Source organism: Globicephala melas, chromosome 12 (genome assembly GCF_963455315.2).
Source record: "Globicephala melas chromosome 12, mGloMel1.2, whole genome shotgun sequence".
Taxonomy (NCBI): Eukaryota; Metazoa; Chordata; class Mammalia; order Artiodactyla; family Delphinidae; genus Globicephala; species Globicephala melas.
This window is the reverse complement of record NC_083325.1, coordinates 55,202,261-55,223,390: the sequence shown is the minus strand read 5'-3', so window position 1 is coordinate 55,223,390 and position 21,130 is coordinate 55,202,261. Positions and strand designations below refer to the sequence as shown.

The window sequence follows — 21,130 nt, the reverse complement described above, 5'->3', positions numbered from 1 at the left end:
AAGAGTATTCCTTCCTTCATATGGATGAAAACAGGAAACTGAAAAACATGTACCTTTCTACATTAAAAAAAAAAAAAGTGAGGTTTCAGGGAAAGTAGAAGAAAGATAATCTGATCATTTCCAGATATCACTTCTAAACCTCTACCATATTAGTGCTGTTATGAGGAATTCGAGTTTTCTCACTCACCCAAGTCCAAAGTTTTGCAAAGCAAAGCTTTAGCTGCCTATAACATAAAAAGCAGGTCATACTATTGATTTTAAACTGGAGTTGGGAGGGGGGCTATACCCGTATACTTGGAGCAGTCATATCTTTTAGATTTAAAAGAGAAAATTATCCACAATGTAAAAAAAGGTGTTTGCTTTCACAAGTTACATGCTTTAAATATTCCAGGCACTAATCTGAAACCATCCACTGATGATACTGAACAAGCTGATCTAAGGTTCCAGGTACAAGTGGAAAAAGAGTCAGGAGGAGGATAAAGGCAGCTTGGAGAGATAGAGCACACTTTCTGGGAACAGAAACTTTATTTGTTTTATATTCATGTCGCTTCTTGTTTGTCCCATCCAGCCCTTCTCCCCTCTTCTATGCAACTTCATAACACACACATATACACTTTATTTGTTGATCATCATAAACCTACTTATTAGGGTCCACACATATTAATGTCTGTTCAATTCCCAAGATACCTTTTATTTTTCTATCCATTTGGTTGGAGGCTCTCAGGAAAAAAAAAAAAAATTTCCAGGAAGCGCAAGATCCTGGCTCACAAAGCCCGACGTATTTGAACAACCTCATTCAACTATCTTATATCATTCTGTTGTTTAAATACACCAAAGGCTTTTTTGCATTAACTGTTCCCATTGCTTGTAAAGCTCTTCCCTTAGAAAGCTGCTGCTTCTTGGCATCCAAGCCTTGGCTTACTTTAGTGCAGGAGGAAAGAAAGACTTTTCCTTACTACCAACTTTATCACATCAAAATACACATCGTTATCTGACAGGTTATTATTTTGTAGATAGCCTTTAAAATATAAATCCATGATATCAGAGACACACTCTGTCCTGTCCACTTCTTTATTTCCCAGCACCCAGAACGGGGCCTGGCATCCCAATAGGGAGCTCAATAAATATCTGCTGAATAAATGAACAACTTATGACTTACCAGCTCCATTAAGTGTACCATTCTAAAAAACCAGGCTGACAAACCAAGAGGATATAGTAACTGGAAAAGAAAGTATAAACAGAAGTGCTTTCTAATGACAATAGGTGCCGCCATTAGAGCCAGCAGATGACTCAACTCCTTAGCTTCCTCAAACAGGTATGAACACATTCAGAATCTCCACATACCAAGGTCATAGCACTGATATGAAGATATTTTCTACTGAAATCCCCAATCAAAATCAACTGTTAGCCTAAATACTATCCCAAGAGATCATTTTTTCCCAATATTCGAGAAAAAAAACCAAGGATAGGGTTCAAAACCCAGTAGAGGGTTCCAGTTTATATATGGTTTAACCAAGGTTTGTATGGTTGTGAACATGGGGTAGAAAGATGTTTCAAAGAACCAATGTTTCTGAATTCTAACAAATACAACATTTAATCCCAGACTATAATCATTTCCCTTCTCTCTTAAGGCTCTTTAGGAGACCAGGCCTGTGCCTTCAACTATTTCCTCTGTATGGGTGACTCTCAAATATACACCTCTAGTAAGAGTGACCAGTGTCCCTGCCAGCCTGGGACAGAAGTGTTTCCCAGAATGCTGGACTTCCAGTGCTAAAAAATTGGAGGAGTCCCAGATCACCCTATCTCCAACTCTGACCCCTCTCCCCATCTCTTGACCTGTATTTCCAACTGTCTGCTATCCCTTTAGGCAGCCTCCCAACACCACCGCAAACCTGACATGTCTAAAGTATTATCCTGCCTCCGATCAGGCCCTTCTTCCTGCCTTGCTTATTTTGTTAATGCATTAATCATTCTTCCCATAAACCGGGACAGACAGCTCAGTAAGCGGTCTTTTTTCTTGGTCTTCCATTTCTGCCCTGTAAGTAATCTAATTGATTTCTCTAATACCAAAGATTAAAAGGCTAGGCTAGAAATTCCTCTAAGAAGAAGAACCACGTTTTACCAATATTTTACCCTCTATAATGCCTACCTATCACAATTTCTTACATAAAGCAGGTGATCGATACGCTTGTGTTGAACTGCTAACTCTGAAGCAGGATGAAGTTCAAAAAAACCATTTGGATTCTAGTGCTGGCTCTGTCACCAACTAGTTGAGTGGCTATGGACAAATCACTTGATTTCTCAATGCCCAAGAATGAAAATAAAATCATTGTAAAAATGCTTTGAAATTCAATGAGATATTATTACCTGGGTTACTATTTCAAAGAGAGAAAGCAATGACCCTAAATGATATAAGTACCCAAAGCTCCTGATGTGACTGTCCCCAAAACACCTCATCATGGCCTCACACAAGCTGCAGTCCCTTGTTCAGGTCTTCACATGCCTCTCTTAGTTCTACGGAGTTAAATGTTTCAAATTTAGATCCTAACATATGTCTCTAGGTTCACAGCAAATCTGGCTTACCACATTGTACTCTCAATGGTCAGAGTGTTTCTAACACAGGCACATAGAAGATGTTCAAGAAATCGCTTGTTGAATAAATAAATAAGGACCCACTAGTGTTGACGCCAGCTGCTGCATATTAGCTGTCCTTCTGTTAGGCACATGATTGAAAAACCAGGTGTAGAAAAGAAGGGCTAAAATCTGTAAGGCTCCTCAATGGTGAAGTCACTGTGCCTAGAAAAACACAGTAATAGCCTAACCTAGAGTTCTGACTGTTCAATGAACCTTCTGTCTACTCCCCAGCAAGGAAAGATTACTTCACAAGGAAGTGATTTCAAAACTCCAGAGTTGCTGGTGTTTATGATAATGAAGGAATTGAAAGATAAAAATGGAACCATGCATGGCTCCCAAGAACAATGCAACGAACTCTAGCTGTTTGTTTTGGTTCCTCATCACACAATCCAGGGGGCAGCAAGGAAAAGGGCAAGGTCCCTGAGTGAAACAGTCCATGATTGGCTGTGCCAGCTCCATGCACTCAACAGCCCCAGCCGTGGGGAATTCCAAGCCTGCTTGGGTTAGCGAGTGCCTCTCCACTAGAAGAGCAGACATCCTCTTTGTCCGAAGGCTCTTTTGTTTTATTTCACTCCCATGTCAAATTAATACAAAATATACAGTGTCTTTAGTCTCTGAGTACATCATAAAAATTGGAACTCAAGGGATTCAAGGTTCTTCATAAGCAAGCCTCACTAAATGTTATTAACCCACAAAAGTCTCCCGAGAGATCAGTTTACCAGTTCTAAAGGAAGTTTACTAAAAATGTATCCAAGTTCCCTCCATCTTTCATACCCGAAATCCCCAGACTTTCCCAATCAGAAACTAGAAAGCAGTATTGTACCATGAGTAGAATGCTCAGAATTTAAAAAGGCCTTAGAAAGCTGTATTCTCTTATTTTATCAAAGAGGACACAGCAGCCCAGAAAGATTTACATGGTTTTCCTAGTATCAACAGAGCTGGTAGGTAGCACTCAGTTTTAACTGGTACCTCAATATTCTTTCCTCTACACTCGGAGGGAGGCAGTGGTTAAGGATGGGGGTGTGGGAGGATCAGACCACTCTGATGTTCCTGCTCTTCACAGTCAAGAAACAGTAGGCATTAGGGGCTTCCCTGGTGGCCCAGTGGTTAAGAATCCACCTGCCAATGCAGGGGACACGGGTTTGAGCCCTGGTCCGGGAAGATCCCACATGCTGCGGACCAACTAAGCCCGTGCGCCACAACTACTGAGCCTGCGCTCCAGAGCCCGTGAGCCACAACTACTGAAGCCCGTGTGCTTAGAGCCTGTGCTCCACAACAAGAGAAGCCACCGCAATGAGAAGCCCACGCACCGCAAAGAAGAGCAGCCCCCGCTCGCCACAATTAGAGAAAGCCCACGTGCAGCAATGAAGACCCAACACAGCCAAAAATAAATAAATAAATAAAATTTATTAAAAGAAAAAAAACAACGAAGGAAAGAAATAGTAGACATTAAAAAAAGGGGGGGCTGACAGGAAAGAGGCGGGAGGTGTTGTTTTTTTTGTATTTGTTTGTTTGGTTTGGTTTTTCTATGCTAAGTACTATAGCTTGAGTCCCTACCAAAAGTAACAGAAATGAACAGGCCAGTCCATGGCTGGTGAGTCTTTGTGTTGTCTTGAGAAGATCACTGAAGCAAATTATTGTTCTATAAACAGATTAGTCCAATTTCTATCCACAAAGCTATCTCACTGGTAGTGGGTAAGTATTCTAAGATAAGCATAAAACCCAGACTGAAATCAAATTACATATGCTGTATACCCAACTAATTGGTCATTAGACTATTTTGTGCCAATAAATCAGGTTCCCTGACTACAGAGTGGCTCTCCAATGGCTTCATCCATCCACCTAAGGATGGTAACACAGAGCTATTTTTTGTTGAGTTCTGATTAGTTATATTACGATTGTTAATTGAGAAATGTTACCTTCATTTCCTCAGACTCTTTCAGTATTGTTACTTTTCCTAACTTAGAGATTTTTTTCCAAGCTCCTATTATTTCATAAGCTAAATTCCCCACTCCATTCATTCTTTGGTCAAGTATTGTGTTTATTATTTCAAGGTTCGTGTTTATTATTTCAATTAAACTAAACAGTGACAGATGTGCAGGAAGGTTGTGTGCATGTACATGCACATTTTAAAAACAGGGAACATAGCCCTGAAGCATGGAGAAATTTTAAGCCTGAAAAACGATTTGCCCAAATGAGATCCAGTGAGAAAGCTACATATCAACAGAAGTCATCTTAACCTCCCTCACCACCATCAAATATTGCTGAAGTTTACTGCAGGCTAAAACATCAGGGGGCTATTTTGAAGGCTCAGCTGCAGGCACAGGCAATAGTAACGATGACCAAATATAAATTGAATTACCAATCAGAAAGCCATGTGGGGAAGGGCAAGATATAGTGGATTAAAAGAAGTGGTTAGAAGGATGTAACAAATTGTTGGTTCTCTTAATATTTAATACAACCATTGCCTGAGATCAAGGAGGAAAAAATTAATATTAAAAACTCTGGAACTTTACTAACAAAGCTGAGATAGAAGTTACTCACTAAGAACAAGATTCCTTCATTACTGAGTCTAAAAAGACTGAGTATTATTATGAGAACTTTAAAAATGATTATTCAAAGTTCCAGAAAGAAGGTAATATCTTACTCAACTACGGAGTGGGCTTAAAAATAAAAATCCAAGGGTCACAAACCAAAGACACAAAGTTTTAGATTTTAAACATTAAGACATTCTAAAAAATAAATTAAAAAGAAAAAATATCATTAAGACATTCTACTTTTCCCCAAATCCTTTTTTTTTTTTTTTTTTTTTTTTAAAAAAGCAAGATAGATCTGAACAACTGGACCAAATAACATGAAAGTTGGAAGGGGTGGGGAGAATTGGAGTTAAGACCTAATATTTTTCTTTAATTTGTTTATTTAATTTATTTATCCCCAAATCCTTTTAATCCACTATAGAAGTGGGAAAATTAAAGGATTTTTTTTTCTATGTAAAGTATTAATATGGTTTCCCAGAGTGGATGATCACTTAGTTATTCTTTATTTAATTATTAATATTTCAAATAAAAATCATAGGATACTCAGAAATAAAAAGTGTCCTAGACACATCTGCCAAAGGAGATGAAAATAAAGGCTTAAACAAGATTATATATTTTTTATTTAGAGTTGAATGACTTTTTCCCCAAACCTCATATATTACATTCTACATTTATTTCTTGCTCAACTGCATATTCTTTAGAGACTTGGTCTTTCATTCTCCAGTAGAGTGAAATTATTTTTTCATTAATACATTTCAAAGGTTCATAAGAAGTCTTCTGTTGAATTTGAATTGTAGTAGCTATAATTAACTGATGAAAGTTGAAATACATATTTAAATTACTTCTGTCCACCATAATTGTTGACATCCATGAGTCAGTAGTAGCATTTTATGACAAAAATTGCTAAATGTCAGCAGTTCATTTTTCGGGCCAACAATGTGAGAATGATTGTAATTAGTGCAGCAAATATTCACAGTTTAAGCTACATTTCAATAAGCAGAGCAATTCAAAAAAATGAAGAGTAAGACAATATCAGGTACTCATGAACCTCCCTTCTAGATTTAGAACTGTAAACAACAACTTAATCCGCTTAGAGTTAAGCTTTTAATTTATGGCTGAACAAATGAAAACTAGATTCCCTGCTTGGCACCCTAGTTTAGAATTCTGTTTATTTTCACTGAAAGAATAACTTAAAATACTAAGACTATAGAGCATAAATAAGCAAGTATGAATTTCATCAGAAACCTGAATTTACAGTGATAACTTTAATGCATTTAACCACTCTAATCAAGTGCTTAAGCAGGTAATTAAGCATAGGCAGGTGATTATGTTTTTTAAAGAGTGCATGAATATTTCATCAAATTCTAAATAGAAAGGACCATATAAGAAATCAGATTCTAGAAAATTTACTCAACATATTGTGTGTGTGCGTGTGCGCGCGCAAGTGTTGCTTTCAAAAAATTCCCAGAAGAAAGAACAGTGTCTTCCATTCCTATTTATTCTTAGATGATTGTTTAATAGTGAAGTCAATTTACATTTGAAGACATTCTGAATAATCCTGTTGAACACCAATTCAAACAATGTGGCTCTTGTTTAACTCTTCGGTTATTTACCCATTAATCTCTTTAAGTGTTTGCTTCCTTAACACAGCTGTAGTTCAAGAGGTGGCCAGCAGTTGGCCTCCATTTCAGTGGATTTTCCTGAAAGCCCAGATTTCTTTCTGCAAACTTTAAAACACTGTATGCCTAAATAAAGTTTTCATAACTTAAAAGCTTTCAGAAGGATCCAAAAGAAATACATTTGCTTTTAAAAATAAAAACCAAACAAAAGGAAGCCACACATACTGCAAAGACGTTCTCCGTAAAACATTCTGTTCAGCAGATCTGAAATGTCTCCAAAGGGATCAAGAACCACTTGGTTTGGAAGCAACAGTTGGGAACTCATAACAGGTTGGTTAAAAGCCAATAGTGACAGCCATGAGGAGATCTTTACAGCAGATTAGGAGTGGCTGAGATACCAGGCACTGGGCCTTGCCTCATCTCCCCACTCCATTTATTTGGAATGCCTTCTACTGTACTTTCAACTACAAAGTACAGTTGTTCAAAAGCCTCTGTCCTTGGTCCTCTGTTCTTTTCTCCTTTTAAGCTCTTCCCTGAAGATTGCAATCCTACTAGCTATGATATTTATGAAGATGGCATAAATCTACATCTCTGTTTCTGCAAGAGCACCCAAACTAATCCCCTATCTCCCAGTTCTGACTTAAATATTTCCACCAGGATATGCCACCATCATGTCACACTCAACACATACAAAACAAATGTGTTCATCATTATCAAAGTAATCTCCTCTTTCAGTTTCCTTGCCTTTGGTAACATCAATTCCACTTTTCTGGTCACCAAAAATTAAACCACAGGAACAGTCGTGGACTCCCTGGGGACCTCTATCACACACATTCAGTTTACTTCACGTGGCAGATTGCATTCTTCAAAGATGGCCACCACTATATCTCCCATCCCACACATATTTCTACAATACAATCTTGCCACTTTACCATCAAATGGTGAAGTTTAATTCCTCTCCCCTTGAATCCGACTGGCCTTAAGACTCATTTAGAACCAAAACAATGTGACTGAAGCAATGCCACGAGACTTCCAAGGCTAGGTCAGAAAAGACCATGAAGCCTGCCCAGTTCTCTTGGAACAGCCTCTCTGAAGGAAGCCAGCTGCCATATAAGAATTTCAGCTACCCCAAGACTGCCATGCTGAGAGGCCACATGCAGTCCCAACTAGGCCCTATCTTCTAGCCATCCCACCAAGGTGCCATAATGTGAATAAAGCTGTCTTGGACCCTCCTGACCAGTTCATCTGTCAGTTGAACACCACCAATTGAGTTCGATAAATACCCCAAGGAGAAGAATCACCCAGCTAGGCACTGCCCTAATTCTTGACACATCAAACCATTAAATAAGAGATGTCCACAGCTTCTCTTCTAAGCATTCAAAACGTCATGTGTAGAGTTGTTACTATGTGGGGATAAATATTAATTGAGATGCCACTTCTTTCCCTCCATTCCCAGAGCCATTGACTCAGAGGAAGCTCTCATCACCTCAGCTCTAGATTGTTAGAGCCGATGCCAGTCTCTTCTCACTACTATCTGTCACTACAATCTATCTAACCTAACACTTCCAAAGGAAACACTACATTGATGCACCAACACCATAACCAACATCAATCTCATAATGTTTTACATTTGTAGAAAGTTTAATAATGCAAAAGGGTCTTCATACATAGGTATCTTACTTGATCCATATAACAAAGGCCAGAGAGATCTGTCAACAGGGCAAATATTCTTTTCCTTACTTTATAGATGAAGAAATCAGAGGCTGAGGAGAGTAACTTGTACAATCTCATTGCCAATAAACAGAATGGATGTAAGTAGAACTAAGACCTCGTGTCATAGATTATTGCTATTTCTCCATTCTACATGCCTCCTATGATCTATTTCAGGTCGAAAATGTTCAATCCCTCTCTCCATCCCTAGTACAGCAAATCTGTTTTCTAGGTATCCATAATTTGACCTCCATCTATCCAAATGTATGATATTGCCTAGTAACTCTACCACCAGCACCACCACCACAAATCAGCCTGGCTCATTTACTCACCTAACAATATGCCATGCTGGTTCTAGCCTCTGAACATTTACTCATAAAGTCTCCTCCTTTCTCCTCCTATCTACTTAAACCTTACTCGTGCATTAGCACAAATTCCACCTCCTCCAGTAAGCCCTCCCAGCCTTTCTTTGCTGCTTTCTCTCTGCTATGCCTACAGAATTTGTAAATTTCACCCAAATTTTGACAATTACATTGGCTCATCTTGTTCAAGTGTCTTGGTTTCACTTTCCAGGCTGGTGTTCAGCTAACACACATCCATGCAGACAGCAACCTTGGGTGCTTACAGCCAGTGTCTGTTCTGACCAGTCAGTGCCCATGACGTACCATTTGTTAAATATTTTGAATTTCATCCCTGCTTATTTCCCCAACTAAACCATATGCTCTTTGAGAACAGGAAACTTGTCTCATAAAGAAGTATTATATCCTCCAAGCCAAGCACAGTACTAAGCACACAGCTAGTGTTCAATATATATATTTGTTAATTGATTTGAAGGGAGGGAAGTGTGTTGTTTTGTGAGAAAAAAATATTCTTAAGTCATGTCTACACTGGAAAGAAAGAGCTGCAAAGACAACAAAATATTTTCAAGATCAGCAGTTTAATGTCAAGGACATTTTTTAATGTATCATTTAAAGATATTCTGTGCAGCCCATAACTGCCAAAATGTTTTATAAATGTTGTACCAGGAGTGTGAAAAAAATGCTTCAAAAATATTCAAGGAGTAGATGTCTTAACGGCCCAAAATAAAATGTTTGCTAAGGCTACACGGCTGGCAGAACTCTGCTTCATTTCAAAAAGTTTCCAGGCAATGGAAATGTTTTCCTGGAAAATACTACCTTTTATTTAGAGAACACTTGCCATGAACACTTAGTCATTAAGTAATTTAAGGTTTCCTCACAAGCTCTTTGGAGGAAATCTATTATATGAATGAATGAAATTATCAGCACCTATAATGTCAAAAAAAAAAAAAACATTTGGCTAAATGTACGAAATCTACTTAAGTATTTTTCCAAGTAAGGGGGAAAAGTCCTTTATAATTTTTGGTCTATTTACTGTTCTTTTAAATTTTTCTATAAGATAAAATTACGAAGAAAAACACAAAATCCTTAAGTGTTTCTCTGTCTGTAATATACACAAATCCAAAAAACTGGAGGGCTTATTTTATTCCACAAGCCAAGTAATTTTCAAACAGACAAAACAGTCATTTCATTCAATGAAAATAAATGGTTACTTCAAATCTATTTTTAGCAAAATCTTTGAGTTTGTGTCAAATCACGTTTCAATAAGAGAGTGACTGGGTTTGGACATTTCACTCCATCATCTGCAGTAAATCATACAATGAAACCTAAGAAAACAATTTCTTCCAAGAGTTTTGAAGCCAACTAAGTCCTGTTCTTTTAAACATCAAAAGACACAACTAAATTCTACTTTGAGCACATGGTTTGTGCATTTAATCTTTTTAAAATTAAAGGGATATTTGCTTTGTTTTACCTGTTTAGGATTTCGGTGAGTTTCACAAAGCCAGTGTAAGCCAGTTCAAATGCTCCTCTGTGCCTGGACTGTAAAAGGTGCTGTTTAAAGTAATCTCCTATTTCTTTTACCTTCAAAACAAAATCAAAAATAAATATGCCATTTATGTTTACACTGACAGATGTATTTATGTCAGTAACGCCATTTATTTACTTATTTATTTATTTATTTATTTTTAGTAAGATTATTTAGAACTCAGGTCTCAATGCCCATCCACTTAGCACCTATTATGCAACAGGTAATATTTTAAGCGTTTTATACTATCACAATTAATTCTCACAACAATTCCATGAAAAAAACACTATTATTATCTCCACTCTACAACTGGGAAAAATGAGGCCCAGAAAGGGCAAGTAACTTATTCAAGGTCATACAGCAAGTAGATGGTAGAACCAGTACATAAATCCAGGCAATCTGGCTCCAGAGTTGGCCATCTTTAACTGCTAGGCTAGAACTGCCTCCCTATGCCAGCTTCACAAATCTTGCTGTGTTCTCTTTGTTAGCTCATATCATTCAACACCAACAGCAAATCACACAAGGTGACAACCTCACAAACCTAGGCCTAGGTGAAGTAATTACCTTTTACTCCCCTCTTCAAAAAAATTTTTTTTCTATTATGGTTAAAATATACATAACATAAAATTTACCATTTTAACCGTTTTTAAGTGTACAGTTCAGTGGCATTCAGTATATTCACTTTCCTGTGCAACCACCATCTATCTACAGAATATTTTTCATCTTCCCAAACTGAAACTCCAACCCATTAAACAATACTTCCCAATAATTACCTTTTAGAGATAGACAAATATTAATGGCCACACAAGATTTAGTGTGCAAAGGGCCTCCTGAAAATTGACAGGCTTCACTTTGAGTCAGAACCATGGAGTTTTCCAGAATGCTACCCAATCACTTTCATACATGCTGCTTTTCTCCATGCAAGTTTAAACAAATAACAAATATGACAATCTACTTTAAAGAAGACATGACTGACAATTAGTTGCTGATGAAGTTTTGTACAGCATTAACTGTTAAAGTGGTTGGGTTGATTCTACATTTATACCATAAGATTTGGTAGCTGATAAGCTTTAGAGAATCCAGATTTTGTATAAAACTCAGGACCAAAGCTACAACTGGCACTCTCTTGATCCAGGTCTCCCCAGCAGGTCACAGAATGGTGAAAAAGCAAGCTAACCCAAGATAGCTCACATAGGCTTATCTAGAAACAACTTCTACCTCAGCACAGTGACTGGTATTCTGCACACATTAGAGATGATAAACAGTAGAAAGAGTAGTTAAACGTGTAACCATGGGCAACTGCCTCAGTCTCATCTATAAACTGGGAATAATAATAGCACTTGCCTCACAGATTGTGTATTAAAATGAGTTAATAAATCTAAAAGCTCAGCACAGGCCCTTAACTTATAAACCAATTCAGTTCAACGGGACCTCTGTCTGGATTTCCAAATAGAAGAAAGCTAACGACATACTCTAAACTCAAAATATATATGATTATAGAAAGACGGGTGATACATTTAGAGAAATAAGAATCAGATATGAGATCAAGAAAGAACCAGAAAAGCAGGATATAACAGAAGTTTTTAAATTCTAACAATTTAATATCCCCAAAGAGTGCCATGTCATGTTCTTCAGCTAAAGTTTTCAGGTGAAGAGCTGATGATATCCCTAATTTTTAATATTTTTTACAAGCTACATACTACTAGTCGTCAAAAATCAGGAGTCAGGGTAAGCCTTATCATTTTACCTTCAATACGTAATTTCAGAGTATATTTTGAACAGAATTATCAAGCACAAAATCTGAATTTAACCCCCAAGACACACCTGAAGCTCAATAACCCTACAAAACAGGACCAGAAGAAACATCAGTTAACTAACTTGTTATGACCATCATTTCTATTATTAGAGAAACAAAAGAAGATTTATAAAAAGGTGTACTAAGGCACAAAAAATAAAAACAGGAAGTCATAGAGCTGGGGTCTCTCTAACATCCTTAATCTTTTTTTAATGTTACAGATATTAAAACATACTTCAGGAAAACAGAAATGTTACTGGTAAAGTGCTTCTCTGTGGACTTACAATCTAGTTCTTAAACAAAGATCAGATTTTCATTGCTTCCTTTACCTTAACTCCCTTCAAAGGGGCTTAAACCAAAAGGCATATAATAATATCAAAGACCTCAGAGGTGAATGAGACCAGTGGATGGTCTCTCTTCTGAAGGGTAGACCTCAACCCTAGGTAATCCTGGCCTCAGAAAACAGAATGAGATTCTAAAGACACAAGTGAGAGGTAGACCATTTTTTCTCATTCCATTTTGCACTTAATTTCCCAACAAACCCACCTAGGTAACACCCAGGCTTAATATGAATTTTTCCCTTTGAAGAGAGTATATTTCTATTAATCAGACAGTAAGTACTTTTTTAGCACCCTGTCAAATGCTTAGCAGCTTAGTGCTGGGTAGACAAAGAACAAAACAAGGTGTTTGTCCTCCGAAGGCTTTCAGAGAAAACCAATATTCTGGATGGTACCCATCAGAAGCTTAACAGCAAAGCTTAACAGCACTAAGAAATGACAGCTCTTTTTGCATTGAAATGAATAATTAGAAAAAGCTTCATGGCCAGACCTTAAACAGGATATACATGAGTGAACCAATACAGAAAAGGATAATTAACATGAGAAGAAGCTGGCATACTAGAATAAATGAACAAACATTTATTAAGTATCCGCTACCTGTCAGACACTTCACTGGGTCTTTTTACATGAATGAACACAGACTATACAGGAGAGTGATAGCAGACCTGGCTGAATGGCCTCAAGATTTCATGCTAGAAAATAGTGGAAGAAGACAGGGTTGCAAGGTAGGGATGTACCCTATCACAGTGGGTGGGAGGAGTCAACAGGGCAATGTGGTCCATGAGTAGCTGGACAGGGAACAGGGGCCATGCTGACACTCTCCCCTTGGATGATCAGACTATAGGGAACATATTTAACCCTGTAGAAACTTAGGACAACAGTAGAATCAGAAAAAGAATTTCAAAATTTTATTTAAAAAATGAATAACTCCTCTGAAAATTCAACTCGATTGCCTTTCAATCTATTAGATACATAGCTCCTATTTAAAGTTCATAAAAACTTTTCTTTTAACATGGATGATGTCTTTACAAAATATTTTCTTAATAAATAATATATATCTCAGAATTTCTGAAAGACAATTAAATATGGGAAAAAAAGGGCACTGATTTCTATTCTTAAAATGAAATTCTAATCACTATCTTTTTAAGTTTAGTGTATCCTGGTTCTAACCTTCCATAAAACCTACTTCTATAGGCAAATTAACATGCTTTATGGATTTACAGGGTATAAATTTCCACAGGGGAGGAGAGCTACATGCTATGTCTCTAGGCACCTATAATTCACCAACAGACTAGCTACGTGCCATGTCTCTAGGCACCTATAATTCACCAACAGACCAAACAGGGGAGCTAAATGCTCACCTAGAGCATAAAACCCACAAAGGGCAAATGTAAATACATTTTTTGTTTGTCCTTTATCTAGATAGTAGAGAGAAATACAGTAGAAAAATCAAAGCTAATTCCCCTCATTATGAGTTAGTAAGTCCATAAAGATTCAAGTATACAGGTGGGACATTTCTACAAAGAGCATGTGCAGTGGTTAAGATCTGGGATTCTGGAGCCAAGAGGGCTGAGTTCAGGAACCCTACTCAGCCTCCTTACCAATACAAGCTAATTACATAAGTAACAGAGTTCTCTCATCTGTGAAATGGGGATAAAACTAGACCCTACTTCACAGGATTATTCTGAGAAATAAATGAGATTATGCAAATAAGCATTTAGCAGAGTACCTGGTAGAGCATAGCAATCAATATTGCTAAATGTCAATTTTTGTTTTCATTTTGTGTCATCAAGTAGTGAGACTTAACCCCTAAACCTTAATTTAAATTTTACTTTAAGACACAGCCACGGGCTTCCCTGGTGGCGCAGTGGTTGAGTCTGCCTGCTGATGCAGGGGACACGGGTTCGTGCCCCGGTCTGGGAGGATCCCACATGCCGCGGAGCGGCTGGGCCCGTGAGCCATGGCCACTGAGTCTGCGTGTCCGGAGCCTGTGCTCCGCAACGGGAGAGGCCACAACAGTGAGAGGCCTGCGTACCACTAAAAAAAAAAAAAAAGACACAGCCACAACCTTAGGAATGTCAACAGGAGTTTCTAATTCCACTTTGGTTAAATGGAATAGTTTATAAAAGTTTATACTACAGTAAGATAATTAACATCTTAAACTGGACATTCTCTACTATAGTGATTTCCTACTAACACTTGGGATTTCATGAAAGCCCAAACATTGTCCTACATAATAACAAAGATGATGGTTTCCTGGTATTCAGACATCTTCCCACCAGAACGTTTATTCTTTGTTTTCTGGCAAATCCTTAACCATGTGCCATTTTAACAGTTGCCTTTTAGTCTGACTTTTTGAAATGAATTTGTCTTGTATCCCCTATTACATTTCCAAGCCCTTTGAGCTCAGAGAACCACATATTCTATTTCTTAATATTCCCACAACACCCTTGTAGTAAGGCAGTCAATAAATAGTTGACTAAATGATGTAATTACATGCTCAACTTCACTTCACAGCTTAAAAATGGTAACCTGCATTCAGCACAGTTCAATGAATACTTACTCATAATTTCTAAAAAATAAACTTTGGTAAAAGAAAATACAAAAGGTAATTTCTTTAAGACTGACAAATGCTAATAAACATACATCCCACTTACAGTTCATTAACAAAAACCTAAAACAGTAACAAAAGGTACTGAGGGACCATATAAACCCAGTTAGCCATGTACATCATGAAAATTACAATAGAATCTAAAGTAGGAGTTTTTAAAATTGCTCATTTCTAATAGTTGGTAATTATTCTTAATCACGTGATTTCTGTGGCAATAATTCCTAGGAAGCAGAAAGCAGATACATTAAAAAAAAAATCTACCCAAAAGCTTCTTTTTAGGAATATTAGGGCAAATATATAAACATATGAACTGATAGTCCAGGTAGAGGAAGTTTAAAAAAATCAGTAGGTACTGGGTATCCGATATCCCATGGAAAGAGGACCAACAATGTATCAAGCAAAAGCTCTGCATCAGCAAAGCACCCAGCTTGAAACCCAGACACACACCAGTCAGGAAGTTTGTGAGATAAGGTTGCATGCACTGCTCACTCTTTAAGGGTCTCGACTTACATCCCTCAAAGTTGGTTTTATCTCTGCCTCTCGGACAGGGACATTATGAAAGAACCTTTCATAATGTGATTACAGCGCAGGAGAAGGGTCAGACATGCCTCTGAATGAACACATTTTCTTCCTGATGAAGTCGCAGAGGACACACTCCTTCACAAGCAATCATCTAAGGGAATGGATCATTTGCTATAAAGTTCAGTACAAGTTGCCTTACTGTCCTGTTGCTTGCAAAAATCTGGTTGGCTATGGGAAGCTGGGAAAATTAAATTTAAAGAAAAATTAAATGAGCCATTCAGAACAAAGGCAGCACTGTGTCATGTCGGAATACAGGCTGGGAAGCAGAAGAATCAGGTTCCTGTCCCAGAGCTGCCACAAACCAGCTTTGTGATCTTGGGCAAACCAGGTAACATCCAAGGGCTTCAGTCTCCCCTTGTGCAAGAGAGCTGGATAATATCATCTCTGTGAGCCTTCCAGCTCCAACAGTATGTGAATACAGCACTGAATACTCAGAATTATAAGCGAGCACCAGCTCCTCTCCTCGTACAGCAGCAAAAATCCCCAAATTGGAGTCTCACCACCTGCTGGCCTAGTATAAACTATACTCATGTATGGGGGATGGAAGTTGTCACCCCTTTAACAAAGGGCTGTAAAATCAGGATGGGCTTAAAGGAGCTGAGTTCCATGAGAAATCCTCTCCGTCGTCAAAATGTGAGACCTCAAATATAAAATGGCAGTAGAATCCTATTCCTTTTTCAGTAGTGAAGGGTGAGTGGAGAGCAAGAGAAGCAACAGGCTGAACACCAGTATTTCAGGTTCTATAGAACAACTTCCTTCATCCACTGAGAGAAAAGGAGATCATGGTTTTTATGATTCTTGTTAATGAGAAATCCAAGTTCCCAATTCTCCCCAACAACGCGGAGCATTCTGCCCGTAAGTCACTTCCCTGCCTCTGCAGGTCTCTTGTGGTCACATTCACCTACACTGTTGACGCGTACATTTGTAGCTTTGCCACTAGGTGCACAGAAGAACTAGTGATGCCAGGGCGGCTATGCCCTTGGAAGGAAGGTAGACCCTAGGTGTGGCCCCAGCACTCCAATGCAGACTGCATTCTTCTCTGTCATTTATATTTTTAACTCTTAAAAGTACTAAATACATAGGAATATGTTTAGTTTAAAGGAATTTCACGGAACAAAACTATATGTTTAAAAGCAGGAATCCTCTAGTAATATAAGTAATACTAATTTCTTGATAACTTTAGATTTCATTGACTAAATGTCCCTGCATTTTTTTAAATGTAAAAAAATTAATAATTTTTTTAAGAGCATTTTAATTTTTTTAGTAAAATTTAGCATGATCAAGACTAAAGTTTTCCACAGAGGGCAGGGTTTCAATGTCAGAACAGTGCCATCACATACACTCTTGTTCACTCACTCAGTCATTAATTTCTTCTCAAACATACATATGTGGGGTCACCACATGAATGGCGACATGGAGAAATGACTGGACCTTATTAGAATGGAAATGGATATTTTACAGAAAAACAGGATTCTATTTCTTATTCAAGAAAACAGTCATCAGAAGAGTTCTTTGGTTTATAAGAGCCTCTCTTTGTTATTGTTGTTGTTTTACAAACACCTCTTCTATTTTATATTAGTTCCCAATTTTAAAAAATTAATTCCCAATTTAACCTGGATATCCCATATAACTTCATAAGATTTGGGTGCTCTGTAAAAGGTGTCAGGGCAAAATGATTTTCACAGGAAGCTTTCAGGTCTTTCTCAGTTATAGTAAAAGTAAAATATGTTTCCCTTAATTTTGTTTTTAAACACTGGCCAACAAACCTAAAACACTAGATGTTTTAACTTGTCCTTGAAAAGTTGAGAAGTCAAGGGGCTCTAGCCCATATTTACTTCTTAGTGAGATGGTGAACATCAGTGAAGTAACCATTAATCATAGCTGGATTCCCCAGCAAAGACGCTGGCACTGGCACTCCAGCCAGTCACCAGTAAGGACTGCAAGTAACTCTAGGACACTAATGCCTGTTTGATTTGGAAGAGAATAAGGAACATAATGAAGCTGGCAGTGTTCTGTTCCCCTCTGCCGTTCTCTGTCTCAGAGCCTTGCAACATCACAAGCCCAGCTGTTAACCAGATGCAAACATATCAGCCACAGAGAGTGTGAGAATAAAAATATTAGCATTATTTCCATGGAACTGGTCACATGGTTATTACAGAAATAATCAGCATTAGCATACTACAATATTTGTTTTGTTCTTAAATGTCATAACACCCTACGGGAGAAATTATCTTTATTTGAAAAAGGTTAAAAATGAAAGTACATGTTATGTATCTTTGCTGGAAAATGGTGGGAAATGGATTTGTTGAAACCATATGGAAAGGAAGAGGGAATCAATTAAAAACAGAAATCTAATAAATCTAAAATATTTCCAAATGAAATGCTTGTGGTAAGCTAATTTCTTATAAACACTGCACTCAAGTCACTTGAATAGTCCCAGATGGAACTGACTTTGTGGTCTTAAAAGTCAGCCAAAAAAACCAAAGTAACTACAACTTTATCATCAATGTAGAGGGAAACATGAGATCCATAATCAACCAGTATATAAAGAAAAAATATATATATATTTTTTCTTTGCAAAATTTAAGAGGTTTGTGGAATTTTACTAAATAGACAATTTCATTTACATTTGAATTTTAAGTTTGTGTGTGTTCAATGGAGAAATAAAAATTCAAATGTTAATACTGAAGTTAAAAGTGAGGTAAAAGCTATCATTATTTATATAACTTAGAAAAATAAAAACATTTCTAAAAATGCCAAAGTTTGGAAACGGATTGCAAGATCCAATTCCTATACTTTAATGAACTTTCTTCAGTTGACATCTGTAAGATTTTATTCAAGAAAAATGTTAAAATTGTTTTTTAAGTTATTAAAAAAATTTTTTTTAAGTTATTTAACTTTTAAATAAAAGTTTGTGATTTATGCTTTGACCAGAAATTATACCAGGTGGAATAAACAGCTACCCTACCTGTTCCACTGTCAATAATCCATCAGGAGATTCTGGCACAGACCGCATGGGTAGAAGCTGGCACAGTGAGCCTAACAGTAAAGCGACTTCCTTCATGCTTCTCCAACAACATACCAGCACCATCTGAGCAGTTACGTCACATGTTTTTCCTTCTTTACCTTAAAAAAAAAAAAAAAAAAAAACTATTGCAACACTAGGCACTTGATTACTCACATCCCAGGTTTCTTAGAACAAGCTTATTCATAATTTCCCCAAGAATAATCTGCTTGAACAAACCAATTTGGCATATGCTATATTTATTCAGGAGAAAATAACTAACATTTGTTGGGAATGTGTTATGGGTAGGAATCACAGTATTTTATTTAATATACTATATTCAAAATAAATTTAAAAATAAAACACAATATTATTCTAAAACCGAAGTCTAACCTTTGGAAGTTAACGAAACAAACTCTTCCTGCCTCTCAGTTATCCATAAAATATGACTATAATAAATGTATTTTATTATTTGTTTTGGTGAGGGTGGCTGCTATGTCAGTAAAAGAATAGGATACGACTTTTCTTTCAAAGGAAAATACAAATTCTCTTTCAAAATATATTTAAATTCCACGGTCAATTAGCTATAAGAATCCTTACTCTCTTCTTCTAGCTTTAGAAATATTTTAGTACTGACATTAAAAAAAAAATCCAAAAGAAGCTATTAAATTTAAAATGTAAGTTAACAAAATAAACTTTTTAACGTAATCCCATTTGTCTTTTAAAAGGCCACTAAACTCAAAGGATAAATGTACATACACTTAAATACATAAAATTGGTCTGAAATGATGTATACTAAAGAGGGATGAAGTAGGATTGAGGAGGAAATAAGAAAATGAAAGAAAACAAAATTAATTTGTTTTTAATTCATATTTATCTCTGTATTATTTGAAACTATTACAAGCATACATTTGTGTTATTTTGTGTAATTAAAAAAAAAATCATAAAGAGAAATTTTTACAAGACAATATCCCCATCTAGTGGAGAATGTAGAATATGTTATAAATAAATAAGATATTACTGCTTCTGATGACTTTTTACAGCATTATAGAAAATTATAAAAGAACTAATGAGAAAACAAACAGTAAGAATTTGAATTCTGGAGGCCTGGTACAACAGAGCAGCTCACATTTCTCTGAGTCATAAATTTGTTTCCTTAAAAGGCTGTTTGACTGACTACGAGGACTCTCACAACATCAAACCATAGTGCTGGGAGAAGCAGACTGCTCCCCAAACCCAAGTTCACTGTGCATCACTGTTCCTACATCACCTGGCTGTCAAGACAGGTTTCAGTACTCAAAGGCTTTTTGCTGAAGCACCTTATACACTGCACTGGTGAACACCATTTTCTGGTAAAGTCTTATAAACTCATTCCCCAAAATAAATCATTTATAAGCTCAAAAAAGACTTTATTTTCTAGAAGTGTACTACACACATTTGCAGCCTCTGATTTACTATAGAAAAAGAGCATTTTGCACATTTTATTTGTCGCTTAAATACTGACTACAATGCTGATTTTATATATACCTTTGATTTCTGCAGAAGTATCAATATTCGGTACACTGGCACTCAAGTCCTCCAAATCAAAGCTATCACATTCTTTCAAAATTTTAGCTCGATTGAAATAATCATTAGTATCTCGGGGCTGAATCTCATTCAAAATCGTCTGCAAGCGGCTTGCTGACTCTGAGGGAGAGAGATGAGATTATGTAAAACCCCAGTTCCACATCACATGAAGACGTCCCTCGCGGGTATTTGCCCTCAAAAATTTTGTAATTTTCAGGGCTTCCCTGGTGGCGCAGTGGTTGAGAGTCCACCTGCTGATGCAGGGGACACAGGTTCGTGCCCTGGTCTGGGAGGATCCCACATGCCGCGGAGCGGCTGGCCCCGTGAGCCATGGCCGCTGGGCCTGCGCGTCCGGAGCCTGTGCTCCGCAACGGTGAGAGGCCCGCGTACAGCCAAAGAAAAATTTTCTAATTTTCAGTACTTGATAATTAGCACTATAAGAAGGGACTCACAGGATGGATAATGTGAAAATTATTTATATAAGGTCTTCATGACACTCGAGTGTACTTTCAAAATATGGTGAATATTTTAAATAGGATGAAGATTGGACAAAAAAGCACAACAGAAACTGTCCATAGACAAAGGCTGCCATCTCCCTTACATTGCTTTTCTCAGTGTTGTCTAAGAATCTCAAATACAGTGCTCAAATAGATGAAGGAAGAGCAATAAATTTCAATGAATTTTGTTTTAAGAGGTAAGAAACCCCACTACCAACAAAAATAATCTTTTATGGCCCAGGAATACCATGAAAACTCCATATTTGGCTTTGAAATGAATAAGTAATATACTGCTTTCTAAGTTAGATTTCCAGTCCCAGTATTATATTAAAATTCATTTTTATTTCTTAGTA

The 21,130-nt window shown here is 37.1% G+C and overlaps 1 protein-coding gene across 5 annotated transcripts in view; it reads right to left on the bottom strand.

Moving 5' to 3' along the window:
• The window catches only part of THADA (THADA armadillo repeat containing), a 315,670-nt gene that overhangs the window by 240,728 nt on the left and 53,812 nt on the right, over positions 1-21,130 (bottom strand). For all 5 annotated transcript variants that reach the window (XM_060309158.1, XM_060309159.2, XM_030857806.2 and 2 more), the window contains 3 exons: positions 20,242-20,400; positions 18,679-18,836; positions 10,331-10,440 (listed from right to left, as the gene is read on the bottom strand). In XM_060309158.1, the coding sequence (XP_060165141.1) occupies positions 10,331-10,440; positions 18,679-18,836; positions 20,242-20,400 (427 nt within the window). The remainder of the gene's footprint in view (positions 1-10,330; positions 10,441-18,678; positions 18,837-20,241; positions 20,401-21,130) is intronic.